We start from the raw sequence: 15,042 nt of genomic DNA on the forward strand, positions 1-15,042 counted from the left end.
GAGCCTCTTTCTGTTCCTAAGGGTCCTGGGAGCAGGCCTGTTCCAGCACAGCTCTGTGTCCTGGTCGCCTTCCAGGCCCCTCGGCCCTCAGACAGAGTTTCTGGGTTTGGTTTCATAAAGAGCGTCAGGTCAGACGCAAAGCCTGGGGCAAGCTGGGTCCTGGGGGATCAGAGGGCAGATGCCCAAAGGACCTCTTGACCAGAGGCCTCAGCCACCTGGGCTTGCCCATCGGGTCCCAGTGGAGTCTGGGGCCCGGGCTGGATGGGAGAGCTAAGGAGAGCCCTCAGGCCTCTCTCGCCCAGGATAGGGAGACTGCCCGAGGGAGGAGGGGAAGAAGAGCTCCATTGTGTGCTCTCCCTGGGTGTCTGGGAGGGGGGAGGGGAAGGGGTTGTGTCTCAGTCCCCAGCTGAGGCCCCATGGGGCCTCCCAAGGGGCTGGAAGTGCAGACTCAGAAGCCGGAGAAGCCACACTCTGTTCACTGCGGCTGGGAGTGAAAGTGCCAGTGACCCCTCACTGGGGTGGCTGTTGCTGTGTCCCAGCCCTGACTCCTCAGGGCAACTGCAGGGAATCACCGAGGCAGGCTGTCCCCCTCTCCCCTCTCCCCCTCCCCCCTCCCCCCTCCCCAATCTGCACAGCGCGGTTTTTCTAAGTCCCAGAGGACCAATTAAGGAACTTTCTTTTCTTTTTTTAAAAAAAAATTTTTTTTTACGTTTATTTATTTTTGAGACAGAGAGAGACAGAGCATGAATGGGGGAGGGGCAGAGAGAGAGGGAGACACAGAATCCGGAGCAGGCTCCAGGCTCCGAGCCATCAGCCCAGAGCCCGACGTGGGGCTCAAACTCACTGACCCCGTGAGATGGTAACCTGAGCTGAAGTCGGATGCCCAACCGACTGAGCCACCCAGGCGCCCCAGGAACTTTCTTTTCTTTTTGGTGAGGTGACAGTGGGTAGTTCTGGGCCCCAGAACTGCTGGATGAGAATCTGGGTGGGGGTGGGGGTGCAGGCAGAAGAGGAAAAGGTAAGAATCTTCTGTTTAACCAGCAACCCCAGATCACTCTGATGCAGCTGACCAAGGCACGCATACATCGCAGCTTCCGACAATGCCTGGGAACCCCATGGCAGAGAGTTTGAATCCCACATTGGCCCTGGGGTGTCAACATCATCTTGTAAATCATGTGACCTTTCGGGGCTGAGCTGCTCTTTCAAGGAGGAGGAGCACCCGGTTTCACTGAGAAGGAAACTGAGGCTTGGGGAGTGAGTTCCTGCTTCTTGCCTCTGGCAACAAAAGAAAGGAAGCTGTAGGGGCCCATTATATGGGGCAGTGACTTCCGGCTAGGTGGGAGGCTAGGAGATAGGACTGGTTCTTCCCAGTAACTGCTTCACATTTCCTGCCCAGGGTCTGTTCTGCCTTCCCACTCTTCTGCATCTGGTGCATGATGCCACCCATGGAACCATCAACCCAGTCATACATCCAGGATTAGGAATCAGTCGAGATTTGAAAGGGGCCTTCAGGATTCTCCAGTTTAGAGTGTCTTACCCTGAGGCCTATGGGGTCTCGGACCCTCTGCATTCATGGGTAAAATGCCACACATGTAATAAGTTCGGCCCAAGTCTGAGTCTCAAAAAGGCTAAAACCAGGGATCCAAGAGGTTCCAGTGGCCAGATCCTGGGTTGTGTGTCTGGGTCACTGAAAGTGACCCTAAAGTGGCAATTTTGTCAGCAGAGGCCCTCAGAGGCGTTGGGTCTGCCCCAAAATAGTTCAGGCCTACTCATGTCATTCTTCCCCCTGATTTGGGTTTGGGGGGGGTGCGGATTCTAGCGGTCAAGGGTGTGTACTCCAGGATCAGGCTGCCGGGGATGAATCTGTGCCCCACCGCTGGCCTTGGTGTGATCATGGGTGGCCCCCTCCCCACCTTTCTGGGCTTCAGTGTCCTTGTCTATGAAATGGAAGATTGGTAGCAGCTGCCTCCAGGTCGCTTGGAGGCCGACTGGAGGCGATTGATGGGAGGCACCTCACTCAGCTTGGGCTGCCCTGAGGTGACGTTGGGGAAGAATGGACCAGTAAGCTCCAGAGCTCAAACACACAACGTTAAACTGACAGACACACTGTGGGGAAAACAGATGATCTGACAATAGTTAACCTGCCTGTGCAGACCCCCATCCAGTGCTTCCTCCAGCTCCTCCATTCAGGGGCCCTGGGTCCAGACCCCAGGGTCTGGGCAGCTGGGATTTTGTGCCTTGTGACACAGCCCACCCGTGTCCTTGGGTCCAGTGACCCGCTTCTCAGAGCACCTTGCTTGGCCAGGTGTTTGGGTGCAGCAGGGGGAGGGGAGGACTTGAGAGGCAGGTGGGGGAGCGGGGGAGGGGCAGAGGTGGTTGAAACTTGGGCCCCACAAGCCCCCACTGGGCTTCACAGGGTCCACAGCTGGGCCTGGGGCCCACTGAGCTGAAGGAACACCTTCCGTTCCGGTCACTTTAACACCTGGATGTTTGCCCCCTCCACCCCCCACCCCCACCCCACCCCAGCCTTTCCTGGGCACTCAGCTAGCATTTTCTGAGTGCCAGTTCTGTGCTCTACTAGTGCAGGGGGCCTCCCAGGGGGGTCCGGAGGAGACACGAGGAGCAGGCTGGGTCACCAGCCAAGTCTGCCTCCCCCATGCATGGCACTCACTGATTAGACACCGGATAGAAGTCGATAAGGTCCCTGCCACTGAGGGGCTCAGCTCCTGCCACCCCCAGGGTTGGGGGTGGGGTGATGGGGGGTGAAGCTGAATGTTCTAGATGGAGCAGAGGAAAGTGGCTTTCTGCTGGGGTAATCAGGGTGGGTTTGAGCAGAGTCCTGAAGGATACTTAGGATTCCAGTAAGAGGAGGAGGCCTGGAGGGTACTCGAGGCCAGAGACCTGCCGGAGCTGAGGCAGGATGGTAGCTTGAAAATTTAATGAGTTATTTCAGGCATTCAAAAGAAGATGGATAATATAACAACCTCCACCCCCACCGCCCAGCTTAAGGAACAAAATATTACTGACACTGTGAAGTCCCTGTGGCCACCCCCGCAGCCTACTTCCTTCCTGCCTCCGAAGAAAGCCTGCTAACCTGCACGTTGACCATACGCTCAGATGCCTTTATTCTCTGACTACATACATCTATCTGTATCCCCAAACAGTACAGATAATGGTTTGGTGTGCTTCGGCATTTTTAATAACTATTGTCAGATTGTCTGTTTTCCCTACAGTATGCCTGTTAGTTTAATGCTGTGTGTTTGAGCTTTGTGCACGTTGAGTGAGACCTGGTGCTCCGGATGATCGTGTGGTGACACTCTCCTGTCACCAGTGGGGAGCCAGCGAAGGCTTTTGAGCAGGAGCAGAACTCTTTCAAAGGTGGCGTTTTAGGAACTTACATTTTTCCAGTGGTTTACGGTTTGGTTCAGAGGCAGAGAGCTGAGGAAAGGAGGCTTTCGTACGGGCCTTGTGAAGAGCTTCTGGGGCCTGTTCCCTGGGGCAGCCCGTCTTGGGGTTGGGGGGAGCAAAACTGAGAGGGTTCTGTTTTGGTAGCATGTGGCAGGGACAGGGTGAAATGGTGGCCTAAGCTGTGCCACTGGGAAGATGACGGGGCCTTTCCCAGAGAGAGAAGACATAGCGGGAGGGGCTGATGAGCATGGTTTCAGACCCCGGTGATGATGACACCCAGCCAGCACAGGAGGCAGATGAAGAAGAAGCCACAGCTCTGGGACTGGAGAGAGTCACGTGGGGGTCACTGTCAGGGGAAGAGCAGGCCTGAGGACAGGATCCCAGCAGTCACTAGGTCCTTGCCCCCACCCCAGGTCCTTCCCCTGCTCTGGACAGTGATCTAGACTCAGGCCCATAAGGGCCACCTTGTCCCTCTCCCCCACAGCCAAGCAGGGCACAGATCTCAGGCCTGGTGTCCGTTCCCAACTTTCTCCATCTCCCCACTCCTCAACCCTGCTCCCTTAAATGGCTCCCTCCAACACTGCAGGCCGGCAAGCTCCCAGAAAGGGAAGTCAGAGCGTGTGCCTCCCCGCTTTAAGAACCACCAGCAATTGGGGTACCTGGGTGGCTCAATCGGTTAAGCGTCCAACTCTTGATTTCGGTTCAGGTCATGATCTCACAGTTTGTGGGTTCGAGCTCTGCATCGGCCTCCCTGCTGATGGTGCAGAGCCCTCCCCCCCAACCCCCCCCAACCCCCCCCCCCCCGTTTGGGATTCTGTCTCCCTCTCTCTCTGCCCCTCTCCCTCTCCCCACTCGCTGTCTCTCAAAATAAATAAATAAACATTAAAAAAAATAAAAACCACCAGCAGTTTCCTGCCCCCTTCCACTGCCTGGCCCTGCCCACCCCTCTGACCCCTCCCCTGGCACTCTCCATCCCTCTGGCCCTGCCTACAGACTCCGAGACCTCCTGGCAACTCCCAGAACATGCCCCACTCCTGCTTGCTTCGGGGCCTTAGTGCTGCTGCATCGCCCAGACAGTCCACACTCCCTCTCTGATTTCCATTCCCAGCTCATTTGTGACCCTCAGAGAAGAGACAGGCCTTCCCTGAGCACCCTGTCTCCAGTAAGACGGGCTGCCCTCTGCTGCCCTCTTCCACCACCAGCTGCTTGCGATTGATTTGTTTCCTGGGTTGGTGTCAGTTGGCCACTCCCCTCTCTATGTTGGCAGGGCCCTGCCTTGCTCTCCGCTGTCTGCACCATGTCCAGCACGTGCAGGAAATAGTTGCTGAAAAGAGTAAATGAAAGAAAGCGGCCTTGTTCACGGCAGCCTCTCAGGGCACAGTCCCTCCCTTTGTGGATCTTGAACTTCGCTGGGAAATCAAGCACATATAATAAGCATCCAATAAGGAAGACAAGGGAACATTTATCAGGTCCCTCCCAAATGTGGACAACCACGTTCTAACAGCTGTGAGGGGTGCCCGGCTGAATTCGGGAAGGAAGCGACAGTTGCTGAGCCTTCCCCCCACCAGGCCCTTGACCGACTGTTAACATTTGTTATCTTGTCTCATGTCACTGAATTTTCACACAGCCCCGCGGAACTAAATAAGTCATGGTATCACCACTTTATAGATGAGGAGCCCAATCTAAGAGACCAATAACTTGCCCAAGGACACTGGGCTGAGGGAGCCAAACCATGACTGGAACCCAGGGCCCCCACGCTTTCCATAAGCCTAAGTAGGAAGAAATGAAGTCAGGAACAGGACTCCAAGCACAGATGCAAGGTGGTGTCGGGGCACAGAGGAAAGGGTGATTTTATTCCCTGATTTATTATTTTGTAAGTTTTCACTTTGAAATAATTTCAGACTTGCAAAAATAGCTCACGGGATTCCTATACACCTCTCACCCTGCTCCCCTGAATATGACGTCTTCCATAACCACAGACAATGAGCAGAACCAAGAAATTGACACCCATAGAAACTCTTTAACTACCCTCCAGACCTTACTGAAATCTTTCCAGTTGTCTCACTGACATTCTTTTTCTATTTACGTTGTCCCAACCAATCCTCTCTCGTTGGGCACAGAGAATCAGCAGCCCCTGCCAGCTGGCTCCCTTCCTCCCTCTGGGGACTTTTACACTTCCGGTCTGTCCAGTTCTGGGTGAGCCTTCCCCACATTCTGACACAGCATGCTCCCTCACTTCTTGGAAATGTTACCCTCCAGAGAGGCCTTCCCTTGATGTCATCATTCTCTGTTCTGTTGCCCGGTTTTATTTTGTCACTTTCACTTGACATGTCTTTATTCTCCTGTCTGTCCCACTAGAATATAAGCTGCTAGAGGGCGGTGACTCTGCCTTACTCACTGTGCGCCCAAAGCAGGCTAAGAGCAAAGGTCTCACTAACCATGGTTGAATGCATAGAAGTGTGAAGCGGCTGGAGCTGATTTGAAAGCACAACGGAGGGGGGCCTATGAAAACTGCACATCCAGACACAGAAAGCATGGCCAGACCCTCCCGTGGTGTATCCAAATCCCAACCTGCACACGTGTGTGGGTACCCAGAGCAGGGATCGCAATGATCAAACTCTGGCAAAATCGAGGAAACCTGCTTGGTTTTTGAAACACGTGTATGCAAATCAGCCAGCTCTTCCCAAAGGGGGGCCTGAAGAGCGGCTGCCCCTGCCCCCACCACCCCAACAGAAACACAGCAAATCTCTGTAGAGATTTAGGGTGCATTATCGACCCCCCACCCTGTACCTCGACCTCTCTGTCCCAGGCTTAATCAGCCAGAATCTCTGCCCCTCTTCTGACTTGCTGTGCAACCCTAAACATTGGCACAGAGGCTTTTGGAAGCCCCCACCGCCCTCCCAGCACCTGACCACCCCAGCCTACTTCCATGTTCCCTTCAGAGAGGCCAGCATGTGGGACAGCTCCAGGTGGCTCGATCTGAGCCGGCTGGGCTGCTCACATTATTTGCAGGGCCTGATGTAAAATGGAATTTGGAGCCTTTTGTTCAAAGAGCAGGAAAAAGGTGCCATGAAAGCTACTAAAATATAATAAGCTTTTCCTTTCTTCTACAATTTCTCTTTTGACCTGTCCTCATATTTTTAGTTTGCTACTTAATGTCATTCTAGGTAAAGAGAAATTAAAAATCTGAGTCGTTAACATGAATTTTGCCTTTTGCCTTAGTCTTAAATGACATTTAAGTCATATGAAATCACTGAAACTACGTAATTCACATTTCTTAGCATGTACGCAGATAATGTGTTTTGTTCTTACCCGAGCAGTGGAAAATGCCACACAAAACGAAGTTACCTGTTTCTATCCCTTTTGACACACACGCATTCTGCCAGCTCTGTTGGCCTTCAGCTCACTCAGGAGCGAGGGAGGACAGAAAAGATGGGACAGATAGGTTACCCTCTTTCCTTTTCCTTCTGTAGCATCTTTTACAGCGTAAGTGGTCGGATCATACAGGGTAATAACACGAGTGAGAAAGGATGGACAGGGCTTCTTGGTCATTGGCGTTTCTTAGAATGCCACTAACTTCCTTCTGCATTTAAAGCCAATTCTGGTTTGGGCCAGGGTGTGGCCTCCCGGGCCAGCCGGTGTGCCCCTTAGTCATAGGTGTGTACTCACCTTGTAACCACTTGGAGTCCGAATGCCCACCATGACGGATGCACCAGAAGCCCGGGCTGTGGGCACCGCGCACGCGGTGTGGGTGCGGGGCAGTCGGGACAGAGCGCACACGTGCTCTGTCATCTCCTCCACCCACCGCCTGTTCCCTTGTCAGGCTTCACTTGCAGGACACAAGTTCTAAGAAAAAATCATGAAGAGCTTCAAGATGGTGACCACGGAGCGCTAAGCCGAGCGCAGGGGCCCTAGATGACCGCACAGGTCACACGCCCGTGAAGCTTGCCCTGCCTGCCCGTGTCCTGTGTTTGGAGGCCTCTGTCACTCACAAGTCCCCTCTGTTATTTGTGCTGACTTGTCACCTTTTCCTTTCTCTGTGCAGCGCGTGGGATGGCCTGAAATCGTGGCGGGAGGGGGGAGGGAGTGTGGTCAGACCGTCCAGCCTACCTCTCCCTGCTTCCTCCACCAGACAGCCAGACAGAACTTTCTATAGTTCCGCAAAGGAGAGCGCGCTGCTGTCTGCCGCCTCTGGGCCTGGCCTGTTGTTTCCTCTACCCCAGTGGCTCTCCAGGTTTGGTCCCTGGACCAGCAGCAACAAGCATCACCTGGAGCTTGTTAGAAATGCAAATTCCCAGGCCCCGCCCCAGACCTGCTGAGTCCCGAAGGCTGAGGATGGGGCAAAGAATCTGTTTTAACTCCCAGGCGTGATTGTGATGCACCACTGCTCTCCGGAAACACTTTTTACACCTCATTTCAGCTTCCTAACACGTCCACCCTTCTCGTGGAATAACCCCCTCCCCTCTGAGTCCCCTCTGAGTCCCCTCTGTGAATCCCTCAGCTCACATCGCCCCTGATGGGCCTGGGGCTCGGGGTGTGTCCATCACGGCAGTGTACTGAGCAGGGCAGACAGTAGGCACACGATAATGGTAGCGGTGCGCTGACTTGGGGGGGGCGTGGCCAAGGGAGTGGACACGTGGGACCTGGGCATCTCCGAGGGCCCCACGCCCACGTGCAGGGGCGGGGCTGAGCACAGACATCCCGCCCCGCAGGTACAGCCTGTACACCCGCACCTGGCTCGGGTACCTCTTCTACCGCCAGCAGCTGCGCAGGGCTCGGAATCGCTACCCCAAAGGCCACTCTAGAACCCAGCCCCGTCTCTTCAACGGTGAGCTCTGGCTGCCCCGGGGCCACCATCGCCCCAGGCTGTGCCCACCCACCCTCCCTGCCTATGCCCCATCACACGCCCCTGGCTGCTGGGCTCCCTACGCGTCACCCTGTCCACAGCCCATCTCTGTCCCCCAGGAGTGAAGGTGCTTCCCATCCCCGTCCTCTCAGACAACTACAGCTACCTCATCATCGACACCCAGGCCCGGCTGGCTGTGGTTGTGGACCCCTCTGACCCTCAGGCTGTACAGGTGAGGGGAGGGGCGGTGGGGGGCAGGGGTACCTGGTGTCACTAGAGAGGGGCTGACTCTGATCCCTCTGCCAGTGGAATGTGTCCCCTTGCACATGCCCTCACACATAGACCCCCACAACCACAGCGGGGTTAAGGGCCAGGGTCCAGGGCATGGCTGGGATGGGGGGAGGACAGCCGTGGGGGATCTGAGCCACAGGGAGAGGGATGCTGACTCAGGACCATGGTCTGAGGTTTCTCCTGTCTCTCACTCTCTGTGGCCCCTTTCGGACCGTCTTTCTTCTCTCCTCATCTGTGTCTGTCAGTGTCTGGATCTCTCCATCTTTCCTTCCCATTTCTGATTTCGCTGTATGTGGCTATATCTGTGTGTTTACGCACCTCGGGTCTCCACCTCCCCACCCTCCCCCCATTGCCCTTGCTCAGTCTCAGCTTCCCCCCTCCCCCTAGCTCCATCCTCTAGCTCTCTCATCCTGTAGCTCCTCTCATCCTCTCATCCTCTAGCTCCATCACCTCCCTGTCCCTCATCCTCCCTGCTGCCCCCTCTGCAGCCAGCACCTGCACCCCTGTCCCTCTCTGCACACCACTCCTCAGTCTCAGTACCTCCTCTCTCTCCCCCAGGCTTCCATTGAAAAGGAGGGCGTTGATTTGGTTGCCATCCTCTGCACTCACAAGCACTGGTAAGGGACTGGGGTGGCATCTGGGTACGGATGACCTTCCCTGGCCGACCCTGGCCCCAGCGGGCTTGTTTGGGACTGGGCCTAGGGAGGACAGGCTGGTCTGGGGGGCCGGGAGTCAGGATGAGCGGGCACCCACCTTCTTCCTAAAGCCACCAGGGCATCAGCAGAGAAGGAGGGAAAGGGTGGGTCTCCCACCCTGCACTTATCAGACTCCTAAAGCCCTAGAGGAGGGCAGGGCAGGCATTTATCTCTCATTCCGTGGGCATGTAGTAGATGCCTGCTGTGCTTGGGACGTGGGCAGACCTCGTGAGTTCTTTCCTCAAGCAGATTATAGTCCAGTGGGGGAGACAGCCCCACATGACAGTGTGCAACGATGACAAACATTTGGGTGGCACTTGGCACAAGGTGCAGGAGGTGGGGGGCACTTGGTGAAGTGTGACCAGGTCCACTTGGAGAGACTAGAGGCTGATGACCCTGGAGCTGAGAGAGGCCAGAAAGATCAGTTGGCATTGGCTGGGTGACAGAAGGGAGGGGTGGCAAGTCGCGGGGATGACCTTCTGAGCAGGGGAACAGCTTGAGCAAAGGTCTAGAGGTGTGGACAGCTTGGCTCACTTCAGAAGCCCGGGGATCAGTGCCCAAAGGCCTGGAGATCTGGAAAGAGGAAGGCAAGGAGGCCCAGTACCATTGCCCCTCAGAGTCCCTGCCTGTCTCTGCCATCCCACAGGGACCACAGTGGAGGGAACCGTGACCTCAGCCGGCGGCACCAGGACTGTCGGGTGTATGGGAGCCCTCAGGACGGCATCCCCTACCTCACCCAGTAAGTCCCTGACCCCAGGGTGGATGGTCCTTCCGTGGGCCCTTTCCCACACCCCCCCCTTCAGTCGAGGATCGCAGGACTGCCAGCAGTTGGGTCTTTGCTGATGCCCTTCCTGACCCTTAGAGGGCAGATCAGAGCCCATCTGAAGACTGGCACTACCCACCCCCCAACTCATCCAGCCATGGTCCCCAAAAGAGGAAGAGGCGAGGGTTTGGATCTGAAGCCCTGGGCATCGTGGGTGCCTTCCCTCTTTGGTGTGGAAGCTCCTTGGGCTTAGGGTGGGACAAGGAGCAGCACATCCCAAGCTCTAGTACCTTCTCTCCGCTATTGCCTTGCTTCTCAGTCCCCTGTGTCATCAAGATGTAGTTAGCGTGGGACGGCTCCAGATCCGGGCCCTGGCCACCCCTGGACACACGCAAGGCCATCTGGTCTACCTGCTGGATGGGGAGCCCTACAAGGGTCCCTCCTGCCTCTTCTCAGGGGACCTGCTCTTCCTCTCTGGCTGTGGTGAGTTCCCCCAAAAGGGAAGCAGGAGGAGGGGCCAGAAAGGAGGGGGAGAGGTCAGGACAGGGACCCAAGGACAGCCACAGTCCCATGCAGTGCATTAAAACTTTGGTTTTAGCACAGATATTGCCTTGACAGTTACTCCCATCTGTATTAGCCCCCCCCCCCTTTTTTTTAATACCTTCACAACTTCCTACAGGGGATGGACAGAATGAGACAACACCGGTAACTGAGTACAGACCTCACAGGGTATTTGTTTCCACCATGGAGCCTAGTTCTCTGCTACAGTCACTGGAGAGACTGGGTTACAAAAAGTGGAAAACCTCCAAATGAGAGGGTAAACCGTGGGTGGGGGAGGACCACAGTCCCAGGCTGCGCGGAGTCTCAAAGGGCAGCACTGGCAAAGAAAAAAGTGCTCCGTGGAAAAGCGCAACCCCACACCAGCTGTGCTTGGGGCCCTTAGAACTCAGCCTGAAGGTTCTGTACCCCCTCCCCACCCACATGTCAGTATATGCAACAGAGGCTTCAAACAGGTCTGGTTGGGGAGTGAATATGTGGGCTCAGCATCCAGTGGGAAGAACGGCACGGAAGCCTGGGGGAGTGGGTATGGCAGGGGCAAGGCTAGGGCTGCTGGCCAGTCCCAGCTCTGCAAGCTGGTCCCCACCCCTCTTACTTACGCCAAGCTGTGTTCTCCTTGTATCTTGTAACATACCCGCCGACCCTCACCAGGACGGACCTTCGAGGGCACTGCAGAGACCATGCTGAGCTCCCTGGACACGGTGCTGGGGCTGGGGGATGACACTCTGCTGTGGCCCGGTGAGGTGCCCCTCCACTCCTCCCTCACTCCCCTAGAGTCCCAGCCCACCCAGCTTCGGGCCCGGAGGTGACGCAACTCCACCTCTGATGGCTCCGGGGAGCCAATTCTAGCAGTCAGGGCAGAGCGCCCTTCATTTTGGAGCACTGGCTCTGAATGCCTCTGCTTCTCACACTAACTGCCCCTGACAGCCAGCCCTCTGCCTCCTGGGAGCCCTGTAGGCCCTGGTGCATCTCAGAGACATGGCTGATATTTTATAGCTAGAGCCTAGAACAGAAAATAGCCTTTGCTTATCGGAGAAGTCAGTGAATCTACTCTGCACGCATCCAGATCTATACTCCCCGTGCATGTACGTTGAATGTCCATTTGTCCATCCATACAGACACCGCATGTCCCTACACACACACACACACACACACACACACACACACACACATCGGATATCCATAGTTTCTAAAACGCATCACTAACATGTCAATTAATCCTCAAACCATATATTTATCCATCCATTCATTTGACAAGTGCTTTATTGAACACCTAACATGTGCCAGGCTCTGTTCTAAGCACCGGGGACACATCTGTGTTCTAGTAGCATTATAGTTTGTTTTTTCCACTTGCCAAATGAGAAAATTGTGGCTCAGAGAGGTGCCACGATTTGGCTGAGGTTGCACAGCTGGGCAGGGGCAGAGTCAGGGCTAGGATGCAGGTCCCCCGGCTCCAGGTCTGGTGGTTTTCCCCCATGAACTGCTTCTGCCCCTTCACTCATGGCTGACCTGTGCCCACATTCAGAGAAGCAGCTCCGTGTGGCTGGGGCTTTCCTGGAAGGGCCACGCCTCCCCCTGGTTGTCAGGTACCCAGAGGCCGGTGGGTAGGGAGGACATTCTCTGACCCCACCACCAATCTCTGTGTGTCCTGCTCTCTGCCCCCGTGGTGGTCCTCAGGTCACGAGTACGCGGAGGAGAACCTGGGCTTTGCGGGTGTGGTCGAGCCCGAGAACTTGGCCCGGGAGAGGAAGATGCAGTGGGTGCAGAGGCAGCGGATGGAGCGCAAGAGCACGGTGGGGGCTTGGGTCCAGGAGGGGCCCGAGGGCACTCCCCAGCAGGAGCCCCTCTCTGCTGAGCTGGGGCCTGCAGGCCCCTCCCCAGAGCTCTGACGGGGGAGGGGGGAGCTCCGTTCACAGGCCTTCAAGCGAGGCCTCCTGGACCCTGAGACAGGGTAGGGGGTGGGGGAGGCTTCCTTGACTGGGTCTATTTTCCAGATTCTCTCCGCTCAACCTGGTGCCTCTCGTCCCACAGTGCCCATCCACCCTGGGAGAAGAGCGCTCCTACAACCCATTCCTGAGGACCCACTGCCTGGTGCTGCAGGAGGCCCTGGGGCCAGGCCCGGGCCCCACTGGGGACGACAGCTACTCCCGGGCCGAGCTCCTGGAGAAGCTCCGCCGGCTGAAGGACCTGCACAAGAGCAAGTGACAGCCCCCACCCCATCCCAGCCCGCCCCCCGCGGCGGGGAGGCCACCCGTCGCCCGCACCACACCATCCCTCTCATCGCTACCACCCGCCACCTCCACCGGCGCCCACGGCGGGCATCAGTCCCAGCACTGTCAGGGGAGGAGGGTCGAGGTGATGAGGACGTGAGACCGAGGAGGAGGAGGCTGGTGGAAGGCTTGGAGACCCCACCGGGTGAGGCTGAGTTATCCGGGGCGAGAGGAAAGGCGGAGCCTTGGGACATCTCCAGAGCCAGCTGGGAGGGCGCCTCCTCTCCTGCCCTGTTCCTGCCCGGGCAGTGAGGGGTCATCTTCCCCCTTCTCCCATCCAGGGTTGGGAAAGACGGTCCCCCAAAGTGGCCTGAGGTGTGGTGCCTTGGAAAAGCGGTCACTCAGAGGGGGAGCTGGGCTCTGGTGTCCTGAGACACTGGCTCTCCTCCCCAAGCCTCCCCACCCCCCGCCCCTCCTCTCCCCCCCCCCCCCCACAAAAGCATTTTTCAAACAGCCATTTCTGGGAAAGATGAAAGGGCTGGAAGTCTGGCTGTCTGGACAATCTCGGCCTCAGTGACTCCCCTACAGCCTGGAAAAGGGAGGGTCCTGGTTGCCACGGAAACTGGAAGGCTCCGTGTGCAGCAGGCCTCCGCCCCTGCCTGGGGCCCAAAGGACTCCCCTTTCCAGGGGAGAGAAAGCCATCTTCCGGCCCGGCCACGGCCACGGCAGTTTTCTCCTGACGGTCCTTGTTCTTAGGAACTTCTGCCTTGCTCTAACTCCTTCTTTATCCTCTCAGTCCCGCTCTGCTTTTAGTTATAAAGACATTATTCATCTGGCCCTCTGCAGTTTGCCAAGAACATCCCCATGTCATTTCTCATTTGATCCTTGGTCCCACCCTGGCTGGGGGTGGGAGTCTGCGCAGCAGAGCGCAGAAGTCAGAAGTCCGGGAGCAGACTGCTGTCGGAGTGGTGGCTTCCAGGACCCCAGGCCTGGGCCCTTCCCTGCAGCTCAGCCTCTCCTCTGGTCTCTAGTCCAAGTCCTTCTGGAGCCAAAGAGAGGAACCATAAGGTCCTCGAGCGGGCATACCTCGGGTCAACCAGGAGCCTTCGCTTCCTGTGTGCAAGCCTTCCCTCGGGCTCCGCTCACCTCTGCTGAGACTCCAAGAAGACCCCTCCCTTCAGCTTCTCCTCAGCGTCCCTCCTCTGCCTCCCTCTCCAGCCACAGCCTCTGGTACCAACTCTAGCAATACCACCAGAATAGAGTTCCCTGTCCCCCAAGACATGCAGTTTCATGCCTCTGTGCCTTCGCTCATGCTGTTTCTTCAGACTGGAATGCCTTTCCCCTGCCCCTCCGGCCTTGTCTGCCTGGCAAACACCCATTCATCTCTCACAATCCCCCTCAAAGGCCCCCTCCTCCGGGAAGACATCCCCCATGCCCCTTGCCCTCCAGGCTACCTCTGCTCTTTGTAAATGCTTCTCTCGTGGCAGTTATCACACTGTATTTTACTTGTTTACATGTTTGTCTCCCCTTCTAGACTGTGAACCTTTCAGGGCATGGACTGTATCTTAATGCATCTCTGTATTTCTGCGCCTAGCACGGTGCCTAGCACACAGTAGGCGCTCAATAAATCTTGGATGAATGAATAATTTAACCAGGGCTTGGTCACTCAGTGAGATCGTCTTTATGGCTGGTCCCACTTTCCCGTCTCAGTCACAGGTCTGCTAACTTGGAGTTACTGCTCTCCAAGAGCCTTGGCCGGAAACAGTGCTATAAATACATGCTCCCGTGGCTCGTGTGCACTTGTTCGGGATTACAATGTGCTTCCCTTAGTGTTTTCCAGAGCTTGAGAGGCACAGGTGCACCACTGGCAGCGAGGGAGAGGAATAGCACTGAGGGGCAAGGCCTTGGTGCCAGCCCCTCTTGACGCGTTCTAGCAAAGTCAGACTCCAGGTCAGCACCGTCCGTCAACCATCTTGAGTTAAACGTTAACACCATGGTTGTGTTTTCATTGTATTTACCTTTGAGGCCAATGTTTTTGGCGAGTGATAGCAGTTTTCTTTTCTTTTCTTTTTTTAATTTCTTTTATTTTTTTCCCACAAAGTGACCACAGTTTTCAACTCACGAAAGAGGAACAAAGTCCAGGTGGCATTGTGGGCATGGCAGAACTCTGCAAGGTGGCCCTGACATGCCTGACGACTGGGAAGTACCAGCTTAGTTCCACATTTCCTCGGGGCCAGACCAAGGCATGGTTTTCCCACACCTGGCCACAAT

General features: G+C 56.2%; 1 protein-coding gene across 6 annotated transcripts in view; it reads left to right on the top strand.

Annotated features, from left to right (window-relative positions):
• Nucleotides 1-14,422, top strand: part of PNKD (PNKD metallo-beta-lactamase domain containing) — a 60,190-nt gene extending 45,768 nt beyond the window's left edge. For 3 of the 6 annotated variants that reach the window (XM_086719608.1, XM_086719612.1, XM_086719611.1), the window contains 8 exons: nt 8,121-8,236; nt 8,356-8,486; nt 9,104-9,162; nt 9,887-9,979; nt 10,323-10,486; nt 11,213-11,299; nt 12,239-12,354; nt 12,593-14,422. In XM_086719608.1, coding sequence (XP_086575734.1) covers nt 8,121-8,236; nt 8,356-8,486; nt 9,104-9,162; nt 9,887-9,979; nt 10,323-10,486; nt 11,213-11,299; nt 12,239-12,354; nt 12,593-12,766 — 940 coding nt within the window. In that variant the 3' untranslated portion in view covers nt 12,767-14,422. The remainder of the gene's footprint in view (nt 1-8,120; nt 8,237-8,355; nt 8,487-9,103; nt 9,163-9,886; nt 9,980-10,322; nt 10,487-11,212; nt 11,300-12,238; nt 12,355-12,592) is intronic. The other 3 variants (XM_086719609.1, XM_086719613.1, XM_086719610.1) reach the window with 2 other exon arrangements.
• Nucleotides 14,423-15,042: the final 620 nt, after the last annotated feature.

This window comes from Puma concolor, chromosome C1 (genome assembly GCF_028749965.1).
Source record: "Puma concolor isolate L17-30 chromosome C1, mPumCon1.1.hap2, whole genome shotgun sequence".
Taxonomy (NCBI): Eukaryota; Metazoa; Chordata; class Mammalia; order Carnivora; family Felidae; genus Puma; species Puma concolor.